Source organism: Lates calcarifer, linkage group LG18 (assembly GCF_001640805.2).
Source record: "Lates calcarifer isolate ASB-BC8 linkage group LG18, TLL_Latcal_v3, whole genome shotgun sequence".
Taxonomy (NCBI): Eukaryota; Metazoa; Chordata; class Actinopteri; family Centropomidae; genus Lates; species Lates calcarifer.
Genome location: NC_066850.1, coordinates 18,626,652 through 18,646,311, shown reverse-complemented (window position 1 = coordinate 18,646,311; position 19,660 = coordinate 18,626,652). Strand labels below are relative to the sequence as shown.

Below are 19,660 nucleotides of genomic sequence, written 5' to 3'. Positions count from 1 at the left end.
AAGGGAGCTTAAGAAAGAAGTTCAAACCCTTCTTATTTTTTCACTTCCACATGTGGCCATTAACAGCATGAGGTGGACATGACTGTTGGATTTTCAGTTTCAGAAAGTTACAGAAATGGTTACAGCCAGTCAAAGCTTCCTTCGGTCAAGGCCTGCACAGCTAGCTGCTGTAACTGGTCCTGGTGAGAGGTAACTGGCCCATTTATTGAACTATGATCATCATACCTAATGTGCATAGAAATATTCAAGCCTGTCCTAGTGTGGACTTTAATCTTTGATTTGTGATTGGGGAATGAGACCTGGAGGAATCTTGGAGATACAGAACGTTTAGTTAGTTTAGTTTTTCTTATTCAGTGTAGACATCTTTTGACTGAGTAAAGTGACATCGTTTTTAACCTTAACCTTAAGGGACAGTGGTTAGAGAGAGGAGGATCTGTAGAAAGTCCTGCCATTTCTCAGCTGTTTGTGAAGAAAATATGAGTTATAGAAAAAGCCATGTACTCTGAGAAAGTGTGGAGCTTGACAGATTTGTGGGAAGAAAAGCCAGAGTGTGTTCTCATCATCAGGTGCCATTACTTAAGCTTTCCACAGTTGCTCAGGGCAGCAGCAGAGTACAGAGATGAACATGCTGCCCCCCCCACCCCCACCCCCACCCTTACATCGACTCTTTATCTGCCATGTCTGGGAATCTCCAGAAAATATGACAAGGCAGAAGTCATTTGGGTTAAACAGGACACTGCATCTTCCCATTACATCTGTCTATTCATCAAAGCTCCTGCCTTTATACATTCCCAAGGCAAGGCTCCACTTTGTCATTATGATCATTTTTTACAACTTTTTCTTCTTTAGAGACCGCAAAATAACCCTTTCCCATGCATACACACATTCATACTCACACATTTACCTCTATGACTAGGATGGGAAAAAGTCAAACTCTGAACATATGCTCAGTTAACAGTTTGTTCACAACATGAAAGGTTCAGTAAAAAGGAAAATACACTTTGAATAAAAGAGGAATGCATGTATAAAATGCTAAATGGCTAATGGGATCATCAGACAGAATGGAATGCACCTACACAAGAATGAAAATGGTCCGACATGACAGTTCCTGGTTGTCACTTCTCTGGAATATTCTGTACAACAATGTACAACAGTGGAGGTCCTGGATCTCTTTGCTGCTCACATGTCCCATGTAGGAGGGACCTCAGAAGCTGGAATACTGAAAGTTAATAGATGGCCACAAAACACGATTCCAGCCCAGGAAGTTACATGGTTTCATGTTTGGTCAAGTTCTTTATGAATTATGCCACAGGAGGCTCCAAGAAGACTGGTCCATGAGAAACTTCCACAGGATCTTTACTTCATTATAACAGTCTGACTGTTCTCTCCAATACTGCTGATTCATTCAGTTCTCCACAATCACAGTGGACCAGTTAATATAAGCTATAAGCAGTTCACAGATTGAATACAATTATCCATCACCTTTAGAGATTCAGAGCCCCTCTCTTGCTACAACCACTCACTATCCAAAATTAAGTCTTTCAGTGTCTTCGCATATTTCCTTTACAACCTTTTTCGGTCATGGTCCATTTCATTGTCTGTTCCACAACAACAAAACAAGCACAACTTCAAAAATTTTGATAATATTTCTTTAGTTCTTCAGTTTTTTTCTGTTTTTTCTTCAATATAGCAGATCATCAAGACACCCATTTTAAAACACACACACAAATAAAAAAAAATCTGGAACCAGGAGAGACTTGAGATGAGTGGATGGATGAGCATATGGAGCAGTTTTTTCTGTTTCTTTGTTGTCGTTCTGTGGGTTTAGTTGGTCTTCTAATGGCCGCCAGCTTTAGCAGACGGTGCCATTCTCTTGTCGGGACTTGGGGCAGGTTGATCGGGGTATCGGCTGGACGGAGGGAGCCAGGGTGCAGAAGAAACCAGCAATGAGGGTGAGGCCGAGGCCTCCCCAGGCGCAGAACATGGACCAGCCATAGCCATGGCCAATGTCATCAGGCAGGCCATACAGATACCGTGGATAACGAGACAGCTCAAAGTTGATGCCGGCAACACAGGTACATAGGGAAATTATGCAGAAGGTCCCTGAAACAACAGAACAAGACATTGAAGAAGAGAAATACACCAAACCTCTGTCACATCAAAAGGGCAACCAAACCCCAAATCCAATTTTGTAACAATTCTGACATATGCTATTGATTGGTCTGTATGCCAGGTCACACCCTGACAATATCCAACCATGTCAAGTGTAATTTGATTTGCCAGCTTTGTTTGAATTATGTAGAAATGTAATTGTTGCTTGGATTATGTTCTGGCAATATTTTATCCCATCAAAAATTATTCCTGTACTGCAGAGAATTCAGTTCAATCAGGATGGATGGGCATACAGGCCATGAATTGTTAGGTTTAAACTACTACAACACTTGGTAATGGTTAGGGACAGGCGGTAGTTTTGGTTAAATATTGAAGTCAACACGTTCCATCTTGTGTTTTTAAGTCAGCATTGCATATTTAACCCAGACCACCATGCTTTTCTAATCTTAAAGGTCAGAGAATGCATGAAACTAACCCGTATCACTGTCACAGGGGGGACACTTGTCATTTTGGACTAGTTGCCAAGCTTAAGGAAGGCTGCTCTTATAAATTATGAGCCAATCAAAGGGCAGACATCAGAGGGAGAGAGAGAAAAACCAACAGCAATGGTGGACTAACCAAGCTCATCTGGGTTTCTGGTAATGCCTCCATCATTCTCTTGTTGATTGGAAAAGCCTGTGTGTTCTCATCAGATGCCATTACTTAAGTTGATTGGCTACCAAAGCATCTAAATTAAAAAAAAATATTCTGTTCATTTTGTGTCATCTGAACGAATCTTTTATTTTGGATTGTGCTTAGTAGAGACAGTTGGTAATGCAGACTGTATTTAGCCTCATTTTAGGAGCTCTGTGACCCTGTGGGCTGCTTTGCTGTGATTTGGCTGCTACAGACTGACCCAGCCTGTTTCTTTCCTTTATTACTGAGCAACATAATTGACTTTTTAATTGCCTGTTCATTATACTACTGTAAGGCACAGCAGTAATCCAAGGCTGATCATAATTGAGTGTGCAGTTGTCTAGTGCCTAGCAAGAGCTGAGCTGAGCAGTGTATGTGTGTGTGTGTGTGTGTGTATGAAGTTACTACTGATTGTCCACTGCCAGAAAGTGGGACACATAGGGTTGTGTGTCTGTATGTGTGCTTGAGGGTGCAGTGCCTGGATATGCACACTCATATACTCCACTTTCATCAGTCTAAATCACCACTCATATATAAACATTGCTATTTAGTTGACCTCATGTGACCCCAACGACTCTGATGACTGTCATTACAACTGCCAGGGGCACTAATGAACCTAGTGACATCAATGGCTTTGATTATGACCCAGAGGGAGTCCAGTGCACTGTCGGAAAATAGTTGTTTTTAATCTGCACATTGACTGTTTTGAGTGTATTTCATTTTTCTGCTTTTTCACTACATATTTAAAACCTGCTAAGAATTCATACATAGTTTGTGGCTTAAACCATGACCATGAACCATAACATCACTAGAGACCAGCCAGGGACCAGTGCTGCATCTCTGTTGCACTCATTTCCCATCATTCCTCCCCATTACCCATTGAAAAAATGAATTAAAAATGCCCAGAAGAATTAGTATGGAGTCTGGAAATGGGACAAAACCAGTGACTGTGCACAGCTCCCTGACATCAAACCGAGCTCAAACCGATTTTTTTGTGTACAGATTAAACAAACTATTGTCTTGTCTTCATTACTGAGAATTAAATGTGTGTTTTTGTACGTGTACCCAGACATGAACTTGAAAGGAATCAAAAAACGCACAAATTTTTTTAAAAATCATTTTGCAGACAACTGTTGAAATTACTTCTACCACGTCTGGATGGCACATCCCAATAATATGTGTACAATCATAAAGAAGTAAAATGTTTGGGGCTGATTTATGGAAGTCCATTACCACCTGGGAAAGAACTAAATAAACACAAAGCTAATGTATAGGAACCCAATACACTAGTGGGGTCTGACAGTTTGCATGGGGACTAAAATGCTGGACCCCACAAGTTTAAATGTTCACTTAGTGTTCAGGCACTCAGTTGTGATGATTAAGGTTAGGAAGGGGCTTAGGAATGCATGATGTCAATGTCAAAGATGTGTGTGTGTGTGTGTGTGTGTGTGTGTGTGTGTGTGTGTGTATGTGTATGTGTGACTCACCTCCCATGAGGAAGAGGAGACCGGCCACATACTGCATGAGGCCTCGGTCCCAGCAGCAGCCAAGCACACCGATGATCCAACCGAACAGGATGATAGCCACCGCCATGCCCATGAAACCTGCCGTCATCCGCCGTAAGTCTGAGGAAACAAAGTTGGAGAGAGGCTAAACATCACTAGAACAAGTTGACAGTGACCTGTGAGGAGAGAAAACATGACATACACATGTTCATTCTGTCTGAGAGATGACAAGTCAGACGAGATGTTTAAACATGATAGGGATCAGTGGGAAAAGGAGAGAAGCCATAACAGTACTTTCAGTGCTTCATTTAGTTTGATGTTGATGACCGGCCCTTCTGAAATGTACATTCTTACACTTCTTTCAAACAGGAACACAACAAAATAGAGCTTCCATAAGACCATTACAGGACCTGGCACACTGGTCAGGTTCTAATAAAAGCTGTACAGATATCGATACTTCAGCATATCAAAAACTCTCACTCACTACTGGCACTGAAACACCTGATGCAGGCACTGTCAAAATGTTCATTCTAATGTGACTTCTCATACAGTTCTGCATCCACCTCAGTGAGCATTAAGGCATGTGTTCTGCCATAAACACAGTATGACATCATGTAAAAAGTAAAACTGCAATAAGTAATCTTTTGAAGCAGTTGGTGGCAGCAGAACAAACTGAAAACAAACATCTAACATACTGTCACCTTTTTAAGTTGATATGCCAAATGTGTTAGCCAATAATTAAGAGTTTTTTAATCATACGCCAACATTCTGGATGTATTTCAGTGTTTCTGATGAGTTTTAAGTGTCCCTGAATCAAAACAACCAAGAAGAACCAAGTTTCCACCAGTTTGTGTTTCATGCTCATTATGTTGCTGATGGGCGGCAGGTCAGAGGCTGAACAAAGACAGCCAAGTTCAGTCTACACAGAAACAGCTAATTAGCTGTGGATGTCTGCAGTCTACATAACATTATCATTGATCTCTCGCAGTAACTACTGTTGTCATGGATTAATCACAGGGCAGTTTTACATTATTTGTGAGTGTGAGAACTGCTCCCAGCACAAATGTCTGATATTATGGGTTGCTCTAAAGTTGAAAGGTTTTTAGACCAGGACAATTATTACTGCACTGCATTTTACAAGCTATGATAACCTTTCCCCCCCTCTCTCTCCTCTGTCTCTCATAATTTTCACACTTGAATGCAGTGTCCTGTGTAACTACTATTGCTGCTTTCAAAAATAAGTAGTGTTTTCCCCTGCTTTCTGTTGTACTGCTGTGTAAAATGTTATAAAATACGCGTATAGTATTACTTGTAAATGTTAGATAAAAAACTACCATAACAGTTTGAATTAATGCAAAATGCATGAATGCTGCCCAGCATTTAGTATGACCACATTATTCACAGTGAGTCTCTTCTCAAGGTCATTGTCATTTGTCTATGTTGGGTGATCATTTTCAGTGGGCAGCCCCTTTCATATCACATAAAGTAATGTGATCTATTGTCCATACAAAAACACTGATAACAGCAGGTTTCACTGTATAAAGCCATAACATCTCTGCATTGCTGGTTGGAGTTAAACCACATGTGGAGAGGTAATGCATTGTGTATGTGAGGGCAAATCAAATAAAAATAATTAAAAACAACTTTTTTGACTCACCTGTTTGTATCTAATGCATACACTTTTTTTGTGAGAAAAACACTACAGTGGCTCACTATTGCCAAGTTGTGCTACAAGACAGGACAGGCTAGCTGGTTAGCATGCTAACTTCAGGAGAGGAAAAGAAGTGATAGAAATAGGAGCAAAACAAGAATTAACAGTGGTGTTGCTTTCCACCACTGGACACAGCTCTTGGTGAGAGAAGGAATAAAGTTTGATGAGGACCTGCAGATTGTTCAGCACTGATGTTTTAATAGTAAACACATTATGTCTTCAAGCAGACTGTATGGATTTTGATTTACTGTAGCTCTCCACAGCTTTGTATTCAGACTCAGTTTATTGGCAATATAGTTAAACCTGTAAACAGAAGCATGAAAAATGCAAGATGATTATCACATCCATGATTTTTATATATGACAGACTCTTTAATAGTTTGTTGACTGCTGCCTGCTCAAGAATATTTGTCTACATTCATATGGAGGAATTTCAATATTTCAGCTATAAGTTGCAATGCATATATACTTATTGTGGCAGTATAAGTATTCAGACCCCTCCACGTTTTGCACACTGTGTAGTGCTTTAGATTTAATTGTAAATGGATAATTCCCATTTGGCCCATCAATCTACACTCAGAACCATGATGCTGCCACCACCATACTTCACTATTAGCCAGGTGAGGAACAGTATTCTGTGCAGAGGGTTTCACTTTTGTCTCATGCGACCAGAGAATTTTATGCTTTTATATGACAAACTCCAAACAGGTTGTCATGTGCATTTTACTCAAAGTGGCTTCCATCCAGCTGCTCTTCCATAAAGACCTGATTGATTGAGGCTGCTGAGATGAATGGCCTTCTGACAGGTTCTCCATCTCTGCCGAGAACTTCTGAAGGTCTGTTACAGCGATTGCTGGGTTCTTGGTCTCCTCGCTGACCTTCAGTTGATCCCTAATCCTTTAGTTTTGGAAAGAAAAACTGCTTATTGATAGGAGATACTTGAAGTCAGACTATTTAAATGTGTCTTTGCCATCCCTTATATTACTGCAGTTCTGTAAATTTGGTCCATAGTGCAGAGCCGGCACTCTGAGGGCTAATAAACAGAAGAAAAAGAGAGTGGATAAGACCAGGTTCTGCCACAACGACAGCAGTGTGCTCTGCAGGAGGGTAATGACAATGACAGCGATTAGCTGCAGAGAGCAGCTGAAATATGAGAAGGAGTGAGGAAGATGAAGAGCTCCAAGCAAAACCCTGACTCCCCTTCCACAAGTAGATTAGAATGTCATGGGTGAGAGCTCTGCCAGGAGGAAGATGGGGGAGGAGGAAAGAGAAGGGAGGAGGCTGGGGGCTGGCACAAGGCTTGGGCGGAGGACCTTTCTCGCACCACCATGTGGTGGTGCGAGAAAGGTCAAAACATTTGGCCTGAGAGCATGAATGAAGAACAACAAAGGACAAAACACCTCTCATGTTGTACATCCACTGTAATGGACATCAACTGTTCCCTGCTTCTAAATAAATCTATTCATTTCTCCAGATCAACAGTCAAGGAGAACACATGAGCTTTTTACTCTCATATACAGACATCTTATGACAATATTAATCTGATAGTTTATGAACTTAACACTAACATTTCAGTCATAAAACATGTTTCTAGTTTTAGATTAGATCTGATCAACTCTATAACTTTTAGAAGGTACAGAGATTTTTGATTTTCTCATAAATAAAGAACTTCCAATGTTACATCTGAGAGATGAAGATTGAACATAAGGTGCAAAAGGTACAAACAGTAATATAATCTATGTTTAAAGCTGCATTAGTTAATTTTTGACGTATTACAATGGGGAATTGAGTGATCCCTTTTACATTACACACAGTCATCGATAATATAGAAATATTAATTAGAGCTGCTTTGATGTCAGCCAAATGAAGTCAGTCAACATTTAAATCCATATTTATCAATTCCTATAAATCCTATGAATCAATAATTATCAATAAAATCAACAATAGAGAGAGGCTGCAGCAGCAAACAGTGTTGGCATGATTATATGAGCTGAGTGACTTCTGAACTAACACTATGCTGTGTTATCAAGCTTAGAGGTAATCAGGTCTCTGACTGTTAAAACACACCATGATGAGACAGTTTACACTGCATTGGTTAAACTGGTCTAAATTGGCAGACAAACTGGAGAATGTGTTTTCCTGTAACTCAAAAAATGTAAAACCTGAATATGTTGAGCTGCTGTGTCTCAGGAGGTCTGTGGTGATGCTATGACAATGATCAATGACATAAGAATCACAGCTGACAATACTTGTATAAGCAGCCTGTGAGGAAATGTTTTTACAGTAGTGTGATGTGTTGAACCCGGACAGCCTGCTGTGAGCATGAAAAGGACAGAGATCTGTCTTCCTGCCTGTGAAGCATTAGTGGAGAAATGGTAGGAAGTAGGCGGTGGTTTGACATTCAAATTGCAGTGGAAAGTGAAGGTGTGAATGTTGAATAGATGGTTATGTGGGAACATTTACCTTTACTGTAATCAAAGGTCTATATTTTTCACTCTTTCTCACTCTTAAAATATGTAGTTCATACATCACTGAAGAGTCTGAACTATAGATAGAAATTCAGCATTTTGTTTTTTTCATTCATTTCAATATTGATCTGTTTTACAGCACTGTGCTTATCAGCATCAGAATATTTGACACTGTCCGTGCAGGTTAGAACCTTGTGTTTAGATTCACACTGGGGACACTGGCAGTAGTATAGGTATATAATAAGTAAAGAACTTTTCTTAAGAGCAATGTTGAAGGATTTGTATTTTACTTGGGTATATTTTTTGGTACTTGTACTTCTACACTTTACAGTCTTTACAGTTACAGTTAGTTAACTTCAGCTATTATTATTTACAGACTGTGATACTAATATAAGTGATTATTTACTGTATGTTTACTTAGAGTAACTTTACACTAATTTGTGACGAGGAAATGATATGAACAGTCACACCGTCAACTGCTTCTATTGCAAGTATATCCTCAGTAGTATATTCCCAGTGGTCCTGCCCTCTAGAAAAACAAAATCAGCTGTTGGCAGAGTGGAGAGTTCTATTTTATTCTCTCTAAAATGGATGGTTGAAAACAAGGTAGGATATCACATATTGTCTCTGGAGGTCATCCACAATTTAGAAAACTGTAGTTACATCTGTTACTCTCATTTTGACCTGTAATTTGAAAAGAGATGAGTGTGTCCAAAACATGACTTACGTGCACCCAGTTTAATAAAGTAAAATATAGAAAGATGCTTGAGCAGTGTAGCTTTAGCTCTGTGAGGTGGGTGGGAGTGGTCAGTGGAGTGGTTTGTGTCCTCTGGATTTAAATGCATGTTTTGAATGTGGCAGCCCAGTAAGCTGCAATGATGGTTTTATGCACAATAATAAATGCAGTACTTTTAACTGCAGTTGAGTATGGTTATATTTACTAAAGATATTGTACCACTGATACTGAAGCACTAATTTCCTTTGTATATCTGACAGAATGCCTGCTGTCATTGCTGATGGGGTGTAGCCACAAGATCAACATACATAATATTTCAACAAAGTAACCTTTAACCCAAACTGTTTTAGCTGGTCAAAATGAAATGATATAAATATGTATGCGTTGTATGAATGTGTCTGTGAATATATAAATACAATCCATCTCCATTACTTCTTTTCCTCAATAAACTATGCTGTTCCAGACTTCATGTTCTGTATTTGTATGATCCATATCCTGGGTAGAATGATGTGTATAATCATGATCCCCAGGGAACAAATCCCAATATTTTCAGTGACCTCCCTGACCTTTCCTCCTACACTACTCTCAGGCAAAAATATCAGATTTGTATATAGACATCAACTAATCTAACTGGCAAATAGCAATGACATTTGTTGAGCACCTTTTTTTCTGTAATACAAACTGCACATTTATGTTTATTACAGAGTTTTTATGCTGCTCTTCTGCACTTCCAATTTTTATCCATCTGTGCCTCTCTTATATTATATTATATTTTTTATCTTTTGTCTATTCTTCACTCTTATTTTGTTCTCTCTGCTGTAACGAATAAATTTCCCACATGTGGGATAAATAAAATCTTATCTTATCCTCTGCTCCTCTGAGGTAGATGTTTTCCCATTGTTTTTTCATTCATTAATTCCACTTATATGTACTGATACACAAGAGTCAAAAAAACAGTTAAAAATAAGATAAACCTGTCTGTGAATCATATGTTTTAAAAAAGGGGCTAAAAGCAAGCTGACACTGATGTAGGTCAGGGGGAGTTGCTGCTTCACTTTGAGCCATATTTTCCCCTTGCTGTGCACCCTGACGGTCTTTCTGCCAGGTCAGATCAGTTCTCATTATATTCTCTGTCAAGAGCCAGACCCTGCAGGTCACTGTGGGACTCCATGAGTTTAAGCATTAAAGAGGACAAATATGGAGTAAAACCCCTTGTGGTGTACTCTAGAAGAAGTGCCTCCAGGGTAACAGTGTCCTGTGATTTGACGGCATTGCCATTCCTCTCCTGCATGAACACATGTAGCCAAGGCCAATGGACAAGCACGAGAGAGCAAAAAGACAGAGAAGAAGACATTTGTTGCTAATAGTATTGCTAGAGTATTAGCAAACTAGCACACCAGGTCTTAGAAGACAATAAAATTAATAATATATAAATTACTAATATAAAAACAAATGAAAACAGATAGATAAGATACAACATATAACTCTGACATCTCAGCATGCTAACATGCTCAAGATGACAATGTTAATATGCTGATGTTTAGCAGGTAATGCTTATCATGTTCATCCTGTCCTGCTGACACATTTGATAATTGTTATTATTTGAATTCCCAAAATGTCACTTTACTCTGAACCAAAGTAGTGGGGACCACAACATGTAAAGCAGACAGGAGCTGTTGGAGGGTCTCCTGATGTTTCCAGTTTTTGTGCTAAGCTGATGTAAAGCTCAGAGCCTGAAGAACAAAGAAATGTGTAACTATCCAAATACTTGTGATCTAGACTGGATATACTGACTGCAGCTGTAGACAATAAATAAGATGCAGGGTGTTTTGGGCTAAAGGTTTCTAAGGATTGATGTCAGCACTTCTCTGACATGCAGTAACACACAAGAAGGAAAGACAGAATGACAGGCACACTGGCTGGGCTGTCAGTCAGTCAGTGACTGGGAGGAAAGCCAACAGCAGACTTTAATAGGATGCACTTTTCTTGCCAAATTCTGTGCTGACACAAAGTCTGTAGAATCATATGCTTGGTGCTTGGTCAGTTATTCTAACTGTATTATCACAATATTAACGTGGACTAAATGATATATAATGTCTATACAAGTGAAATTGATTCTTTTGTTAGAACTGACAGTACAAAAAATAATAATGTCATAATTATTAATAGAATAATTAATGTAAGAATATCTTTCAAATTATTTATGTACAAATCTAATTAAGCTGGTGTAGTCATTGAGGATCAAAGCAACTGTGTGGAGCTGTTGCTGTTCAGAGAATTTTAACTTTGGTACAAAGTTGGGAATTTGACAAAGTATACCAGGGACAGTCTTCTAGTTCCCTCATAAATTGCACACTCCAAGTTTTTAAGAATTTAAGAAGGTAATTATGTCAGTTGCCTTAGCTCATATACAGCAACACCTACTTGCCTTGGGACCATGAATGGTCTATTCTCACAGAAATTTCTGTGACCTGTGAATGGGATTTAGTGCAAGCACTTTCTCTGCCGGTGCAAACTTTTTTAGTTTTCTTCCTCTGCTCTCTGACCAAATGAGTTCTGCTGGTAAGTGCTAAATGTACTGAATTCCCTTTTAGGCCTGTCCTCTGAGATGTCCTTATTAAGTCTAACACGCTCCTGGCTCTGTAGCTGCTCAACAGATGAAAAACAATGCAGAGGTGGGAAAACTTTTAACAAGGGATTCAGATGTGCTGTCCTTGTGTGTTCATCATTATTATTTTATCATTTTACCAAACATGTTTGAAGGACTTTAATACATGATCCACTGAGAGAGGGGTAGCAACTTTGCTGAATAATACACACAACAGTCCACAATAATAAACATGTGGTTAAACTTATGGAGCATTCACAGTTTGGTTAAGTTCAAGCACAAAAACTACTTGCTTAGATTTTGGAAAAAAAAATGTGGTTTGGATTAAAATAACCTCCTTAAGGTTAGAAGACCTCTGGTGTCATGGGTATAAAATGAAAAATGCAGTTAATATTGTGGAATGGTCACAGTTAAAAGAAATAACAATGACACAGATGTTGTCTCTATACATTTCATTACCCAAAGTCCTCCTTCGCCCCCATAGTGAAGCATAGACTTTCCTTGTTGGTTAGACAAGTGAATAAGAATTCTCTTTACTGTAACTGAAATGTAGGAGTGGTTTGCAAGTGATACTCACTTTGACAAAGGGGGATTAAGTTTCCCATGCTTAATCTGTACAATGCTTTGATTGGTTTGGTTGTTTCTCCAACCAGGAAACCAGCTATCAATGACCAGAACACCAGGAACGGGCATTGTTTCGGGGATCTGGAACCTGGCTGACGATGTGTTGGTCAAACAGATATAAATAGTAAAGTTATCCCTTTGGGGCTTTCTCCTGTTTAATGTAGGACCACATGATTTTCTGCCATGGCTTGGAGTAGTTTCTGTGGCACTTTGCACAATCACCTTTGTTGACCTAGTCACTGTTGGTAATCTGCATAGAGCCATTGTTTCAGCTGGGAGTTCTGTAGAAGGGCTGGCAGAGACACCACAGTGTATTTAATCAAGTCCATCATCCCCTCCACCTCCTTGTTTACAGTCTGGTACTGTGATGGAGCTTTTAATGCGGTTGTTAAAATAGTGATCCTTAGGACTATCTGACTTTCAGACCATCTGAGTTGGGTCTCATATGTGTTTGACAGAGCAAAAAGTCCCCCGATTCCACAGGGATGAGTTGTGCAAGTTCAGAGGTAGACATACAAGAGAGACATGATTCTGTACTGAAAGGTACAACAGGCACAAGCTCACAATGTAGTTTTAGATAGTCTTAAGTTGAAGGCAATTGGACTTCTTCATGTTTCACCTCTCATCTGAAAGGCTTCCTCAGTTCTAAAAACTGGTTGGGGAGTCCAAGGTCGTTAGGGTCACATGGATCCAGGTGTGAATGGGGGTTAAGTCATTTCAATCTCAAGACCGTGTTATAGGTGGCTGATAGTTGGTGTTGTGGGCCACCACCTCTGTGTAAAGATGGATGTTCCAGGTGGACATAGATCTTTCAGTCCTCTCTAAAACCATCTGTCCTCTCTATCCAAAATGTAGACATTATTGTCCTCAAAGGAATGTCTTCAAGAAACCAAAAATAAGTCAAGTTGCCTCCAACTTAAGCAGTTAAGACTACCATGACCTGGATGACTAAGAACCTACACAGAGGTAATTTTAGATAATTTAAATTAACAATTCAGCCAGAACCATGTATAGTTACTGAAGTCCATCAGAGTAGCACACTGACTGAGTTTCACACAAAGGTAAAGCAATTGACCACCGCTGTAGAGATCCAAGTTCAGCAAGAACTTGATGCCCTTGGCAGGGCTCATCATCAAATACAAACAGGAGTCTCTAAGGTGGGAAACAAGTGATGGATCATGTCCTTGATGCAGCAGCAACAGTATTTCCTGGTTGTTTTGTCTACACTGTGTCATTTTTACCACACTCTCACAAAGTGGGAATTGTGTGTAGCAGAGACTACAGTGAAGATGGAATTATCTATTCCAAAAATAAAGAGAGAAAGGGTAGCACACAAGTTTTTTCAGTGATGCAAACATATTTTTGTTAAAAAGAATCAATGCATGAAAGGATATCTTGGCTGGACTGCTAAGACAGATAGATACAGTGAGACCAATATCCTACTACTAAACAGACTGTTGCACCTGTGCAGTGACAGCTGTTGGCCAGTCTAGGAGCCTGAGTGTCCATCCAGTGCTGCTCCACTGTGGCACTGTGGCATCACTAACAGTACATGAATGGAAAGTCAGATGTTCAGTCTGGCACTGTGAACTCAAACTCACTTCCACAGCATGTCTTCTGACAACTGACTCTGATACAGCAGCTGATCTGCTGCATCTGCATAAAGGTTAGCTCTTGTTTATGCACAGTTTGATGCATGTCTGCAGCTGTCAGCCTTGACTGTCTTGGTCTGTGGATCCTAGATACACTGGATCTCAGCAGACACGGCACACAGGCCTGTGCATTGGCTGGAGCTTGGAGCTGTCAGACATCATCCATGCCCCTGCATTCAACTACACTTCACCTCCCTGGATGTTTGAAAAGCATGAGTGATGGGTATACCCTAGGTTACACTGTGCATGTGTATTATGCTAGTATTCTCTGAAGTGAGAATACAGGGAGAAAACCAGAGAAGTCACTATCAGTGTATTGAGAATTTTAATGCAATGCTCATGTACATAATGACATATTGGTCCTTTTTTTGCATTAAATGAAGTTGTTGACAAGAAGATGCATGTTGTTTTACCTGAGCCCATGGATCAATATCCCTACAGGAATTCTGTCCATGTTGGATAATTCCAACACCTTACAATTTATATCCAGTGCCAGTGTAGGGAGGCAGTATTTCCTTCATGTAGTGAGCTGCAAAGTAACGCTGTGGAGGTCGGGGTGGTGACACATCTGACTTTGATGCACAAGTTTGCATCCCATAACAGACCTCCAATTATCTGTAACTATAGTAACCATGCACTGGATACTGTTAAGACAACCAGGACAAGTGGATGCAGTTGGATTGCTACTCTTCATACAAGCATGAACATATCACTTTCTATGTTGTCTCAGTCTTGATGTAGGTTTGTACTCAGAGCTGACATTATGTAGACATTACACATGCATTTCTGCATAGATTCCTTTTAACAGCAGGCTCTGTGAGCTGTGCTCAGTATCACCTGGATGGTATCTGAGATGTGCTGCTGCTTGTTAGGCTCACATTCAAACTTATACCTTTACCTTCTTCTCAAAGTAGTTTACAGTTGGGCAGGTGTTACAGAGGATTTGCGTCAAAATTAAACATGAATTAGAGTCTCCAGCTAATTCTGTGAAGTGATACTTGCACAGATACACAGTGGCAAATACATGATAATATTCTCACAGAGAAAATGCTAACATGCGCTCATTAGCACTAAACACAAAACAAAGTTTATGTTGATGGAATGGATGGTTCAAAACAAAAGGATGTAGCCATCTCATCACAGTTCCACTGTTTACCTTAGATCTATCCTCTGATATATGTTTAGCCTGTTAGATTGAGATGATTGTAACAGTCTTATACATCTTCTTTTTTGAATTGTATTTCATTGGATGTGTTGGGAACAAGAAAACCCAACAATAACACCAGTTTTATCCTGAAGAAAATTTCTGGGTGTCAGTGGAGGTCACATCTTTGATTGTTAATCTGACTGGCACAATGAACTGTAGACAGTGTGTTCGGGATGTTCATATGAATTGCTACTCAAATATAATAATAAAAAATATGTGTACATACAATAATGAAATATGTGTACATAAATACATGTACACATGCTTTATTAACGTCTTCATGTAGCTTTCAAGTGTATACAAATAGACTTGGGGATTTGGGGTGGTGGGGGCATGAAAATTTGCACAACAGCTAACAACTGAATTTAGCAACAAGGAAGTCACAGTAACTTTTTGGAATCATTTCAACAAGGATGAGTGTGAGAGAGAGAGGGAGAGAGAAGAAAGCTGAAGACAGAAGAGAAGAGAAAGAGAGAAACAGAGAGTACACCTGCGGGTAAAACATTTTTTCTTTTAACTTCACTGTGTCTTGTTTAACAGTGAAGTGCATGAAATAAACCTCTGTACCTACCCCGCCTCCTGACTGCCATTAATTTGGCAACAGATTTGTTCAAATTATCTTGGTTTCTGAGACCAGTTAATGCTCCTTTAGTGAAATCACATGTCATTCTTCTTCTGCTGGTTTTAAGTCGTTGGAGTTGTTCTGAGAGAGGCAGCGGAACTAGATATAAATGAGTGAAATAATGAAATGTTGAGTAGAACAAAAAATGTCCTGACTGTAATTGAAAAAAGAGAGATTGGAGAGTAAGAGACGCAGATGATCAGAACAACCACTGTCTTCACAGTGAAGCCTCCTGATTGTTGATGCAGGGCTGTGAATAACTGTGGATAAAAACTGTGCTCATTTGTTTACTGTATCAGCAAATGACAGGCTGCTGTCTGTCCGCTTTTCTCTGCTGCTTAATAGGTTCCATTGTTCAGCTCTGTGCTGCAATTCCCTTTTAATTACGTTCTCTGCTCCAGGACCAATGGCCCATTGAAACATTATTTCATAAAAGGGAAATGGTTTTTCGTGTCTGTGTGGAAATGTTATTTTCTCAGTCAGATAGATGGAGAGGAAAATGTCTTGTCTGTAACGGCTCAGTGGTTGCCTGTTAATCAGCAGTTCGCTGCCTTGGATACTCCTCCACACTGTTGTGTAGTGAATGTGTAGTGTTGGAACTCTGGAGCATATTTTCAGTGAACAGTGAACTGTGGATCTTCAGTCTGTGACATGGGCCAGTTTACTTTTTGGCACATCTACTTCATCTACTCCTACTTGAATTATTTATTTAGTGCGTTTATTTATATTTTCAGTGCACTTCTTTTTTGTCTAGTAAGTTGATTTCTTAAATGTCATGTAAACAGGACACCTGGTCTTTGTAATTGGGGTAGGGGATTAGAGAAACCTGCACGGATTTCTCTGCCATGTATACAGGCAACCAGGTATCTAATTAGCTTTTTATGTATGTATGTGCATGACAAAAGACTGTAGACAGCAAAAGTAATGGAGCAGCTGGATGAAAGGAGAGATGATTTTATGAGCTTCATCTCTGTTTTTAATATAATTCAATACAAAGGCTAGCTGAAACTGAAAGTAAAGTTTTCTCTGGAAGTCTAAATCAGCTGTTCTGTCTGCCTTTCCTTAATGTGCCATCAGGCTGCTCTGCCAAAAACAAGTCAGAGACAGCATCTTTTATCATTACTAGAGCTGCCCCTTAAAAGTCAACGACTCGATGCATCTGTTGGGAAGACCCTGATTCAACAAAATGTCAGCTGACAACTTGTTGCACATTTTTGGTAGCTGCCTCACAGTTCACACACAGAGCGATGCAGGAGCAACAGTGTGACAGACTGTAAACTTTACAACTGAGTCTCATCACTAAAATGACAGACCACAAAACCTACTGTGATGGAGGTACAGAGGTGATGACAATGGAGGGCACTGGACAGCGTGAGGCAGGACAGAGCTACTTACAAGTGAGGAACAACACTAACGCTTGAGTGCAGTAGGAAACTTGTACTAAGTACTAAATCTGGGAGTGTTAGGAGAGGAGGTGCTCTCAGAATAGATGAGTCTTCAGACACTGTTAAAGCTGCTGCTCTGATAGTATTTGGGAGCTGGTTCCACCATCAGTAAACCATAAACCAGCACGGTCTGAAATGAGAACGCCTTGTGTGCAGGGATGGTGATGCCAGATGACGAAGGAGCACAGTGGCTTGTGTGACTGAGTTCAAGTAGATGGGTGCAGACCCAGAAGTCTCTCAAACATGACACTTTCTGTTGGTTGGGGTGAGAGATGAAGAAGTCATTTTTATGTACATAATTATGCAGTGCATACAGTGTTCAGAGCCCTTAACCTCTTACACATTTTTTATTGCAGCCTTATGCTGATATAACTATCAAAAAGGAAAAACTGTGGGGCCCCCCCATAGCCGAATGGTTGGAGCACGTACCACATGGGCTTAAGTGCCCTAAGCAGCTGGTCCCCAGATCGAGTCCCGGTTTGGTCAGACCTTTACTGCGTGCCCCCCCCCCAAAAAATATATACATAAAAAAAAAGAAAAACTGAAATACCACATTGATGTAAGTATTCAGACCCTTTACTATGGCATTGAGTGTATTCACCATTATACTGCAACTTAACAAAATGGAAAAAATAGAAGGGGTAATACTGTCAGACATCTGTCTTTAACCCAGCAGTGAGAGCTCTACTTTCCAATGACTTGCAAAAGTCAAAATGTAAGCAGACTTTCATCCATCAGCAGGGAGTCTGCATGACAGCGTGCGGAAGCACCAACCACCAGGAAAGGTCTTTGACATATAAATGAACCAGTCACTAGCAAATGCTTTGGCATGGCCTTGTGCAACAGCAGTTTTGCAATGGTACTATTAGAAAAAAACAACCTACATTAAAAAAAGTATGTGGGGCTCAACACTCAGTTGATAACACATCACACATATACATACATATAGTGATGATAAAGTGATGATTAGCCCAAAATATTTCAGTAGTATCAGTTTGTGGTTGTGCAGTGAGAATTTCTATCCATCAAAGACAAAACAAGCCTTTTACAACTTGTCTTCTGAGCCAATAACTCAATTCACTAATGATGACTGAGAAACCCTAGAAGATTATTTTGCCAAACTACTGTTCACAAGATCAAGAATGAACTGCTCAACTTTGGTCTGTAGTTTCAAAGTTCTGTCCATCATTTCTGTCAGTTACGTAGTGTTGAAAACATCCTTCAAGTCCTCAGTTCAAAGTTTACTGTAATGGCAGTGTTTATTAGTATTCTAGGATATGATGAGTTTACTGACACTCAGAACAGGTGTGAGGTGGTAAAACTGACCCAGAGTGAAGGGCAGGGAACAGTGGGCAAAGAGGTGATGGTCAGACTATATGTTAATACACTTATCCATAATAGATCAATAGCTACATGCATTGTGATCAGACAGGGTGCAATTACAGCTGGGATCAAAAGAAAATAAGAAAAGGGTATTTGCATTTACAGTGTGACACACAGACAAGATCTAGGTCAATGTAGCAGACTTCATCAATTATCAAGTCTTCACTACCCAAAATCTGTATTTGTATAGTACTCACTAGTGCAATTACCTCAGGTTCAAGGCTTCAGGTCTGACTGGCTGTTAAGGTTCACATTATGTGCACATGTGTTTTGGGGATCTGAGAGTGATTAAACATTTCTGATGGAGGGAGAGTTGGTTTCAGCGAGACTGGGATTTGCTGAAGTTTTGCTGCTGTAAGCATGTGGCCCTGTCACAGAGGCTGCCTGCAGCCACAGCTCAAGATATTGAGCTTAATTTCATTACCCCATGTCAACTGCCACTGGGGAGAAAACAATGGAGTGGGAAAATCAAATTATGCAAGATAACAGGAAGGGGGGAGAATGTGGGTGTGATGGGGATGAGTTGGCAGCAGCGAGAGGAGAGTTAATGTCTTTAAACATATGTGCTATTTGCTGAGGAAGCCCTCGCAATACCCTGTGGCTTTTTGTGGCACCGTAGTGAAGCCTTCCTCTGGAGTGGGGGCCATATGCGTAATTTCATAGTGTGTCAGTCAGAGGGAGTGTGAGTACCCCTGCAGGTTGAGTCAGAGGCCCGAGGGAGTTAGCTAAGCACATACAGAGGGAGGGGAGGGCAGAGAACGGATGGGGAATTATAACTGACAGCCGTCTCCTGAAGAACAGGCCGGGTGCTGGAACGATGGGAGACAAGATGACACCCTGAGCCCCAAGTTGGCCCTGAAGGGGCCACCAGCTGTCAATCACCTATCTCGGTGAGGCATGTACTGAACACAGA

At 40.2% G+C, this 19,660-nt stretch overlaps 1 protein-coding gene across 2 annotated transcripts in view; it reads right to left on the bottom strand.

The window, feature by feature from the left end:
- Positions 1–654: 654 nt before the first annotated feature.
- tmem178bb (transmembrane protein 178Bb) overlaps positions 655–19,660 on the bottom strand; it is a 106,003-nt gene continuing 86,997 nt past the window's right edge. For both annotated transcript variants that reach the window (XM_018697234.2, XM_018697235.2), the window contains exons 4-5: positions 4,275–4,412; positions 655–2,103 (exon numbers count right to left, since the gene is read on the bottom strand). In XM_018697234.2, coding sequence (XP_018552750.1) covers positions 1,853–2,103; positions 4,275–4,412 — 389 coding nt within the window. In that variant the 3' untranslated portion in view covers positions 655–1,852. The remainder of the gene's footprint in view (positions 2,104–4,274; positions 4,413–19,660) is intronic.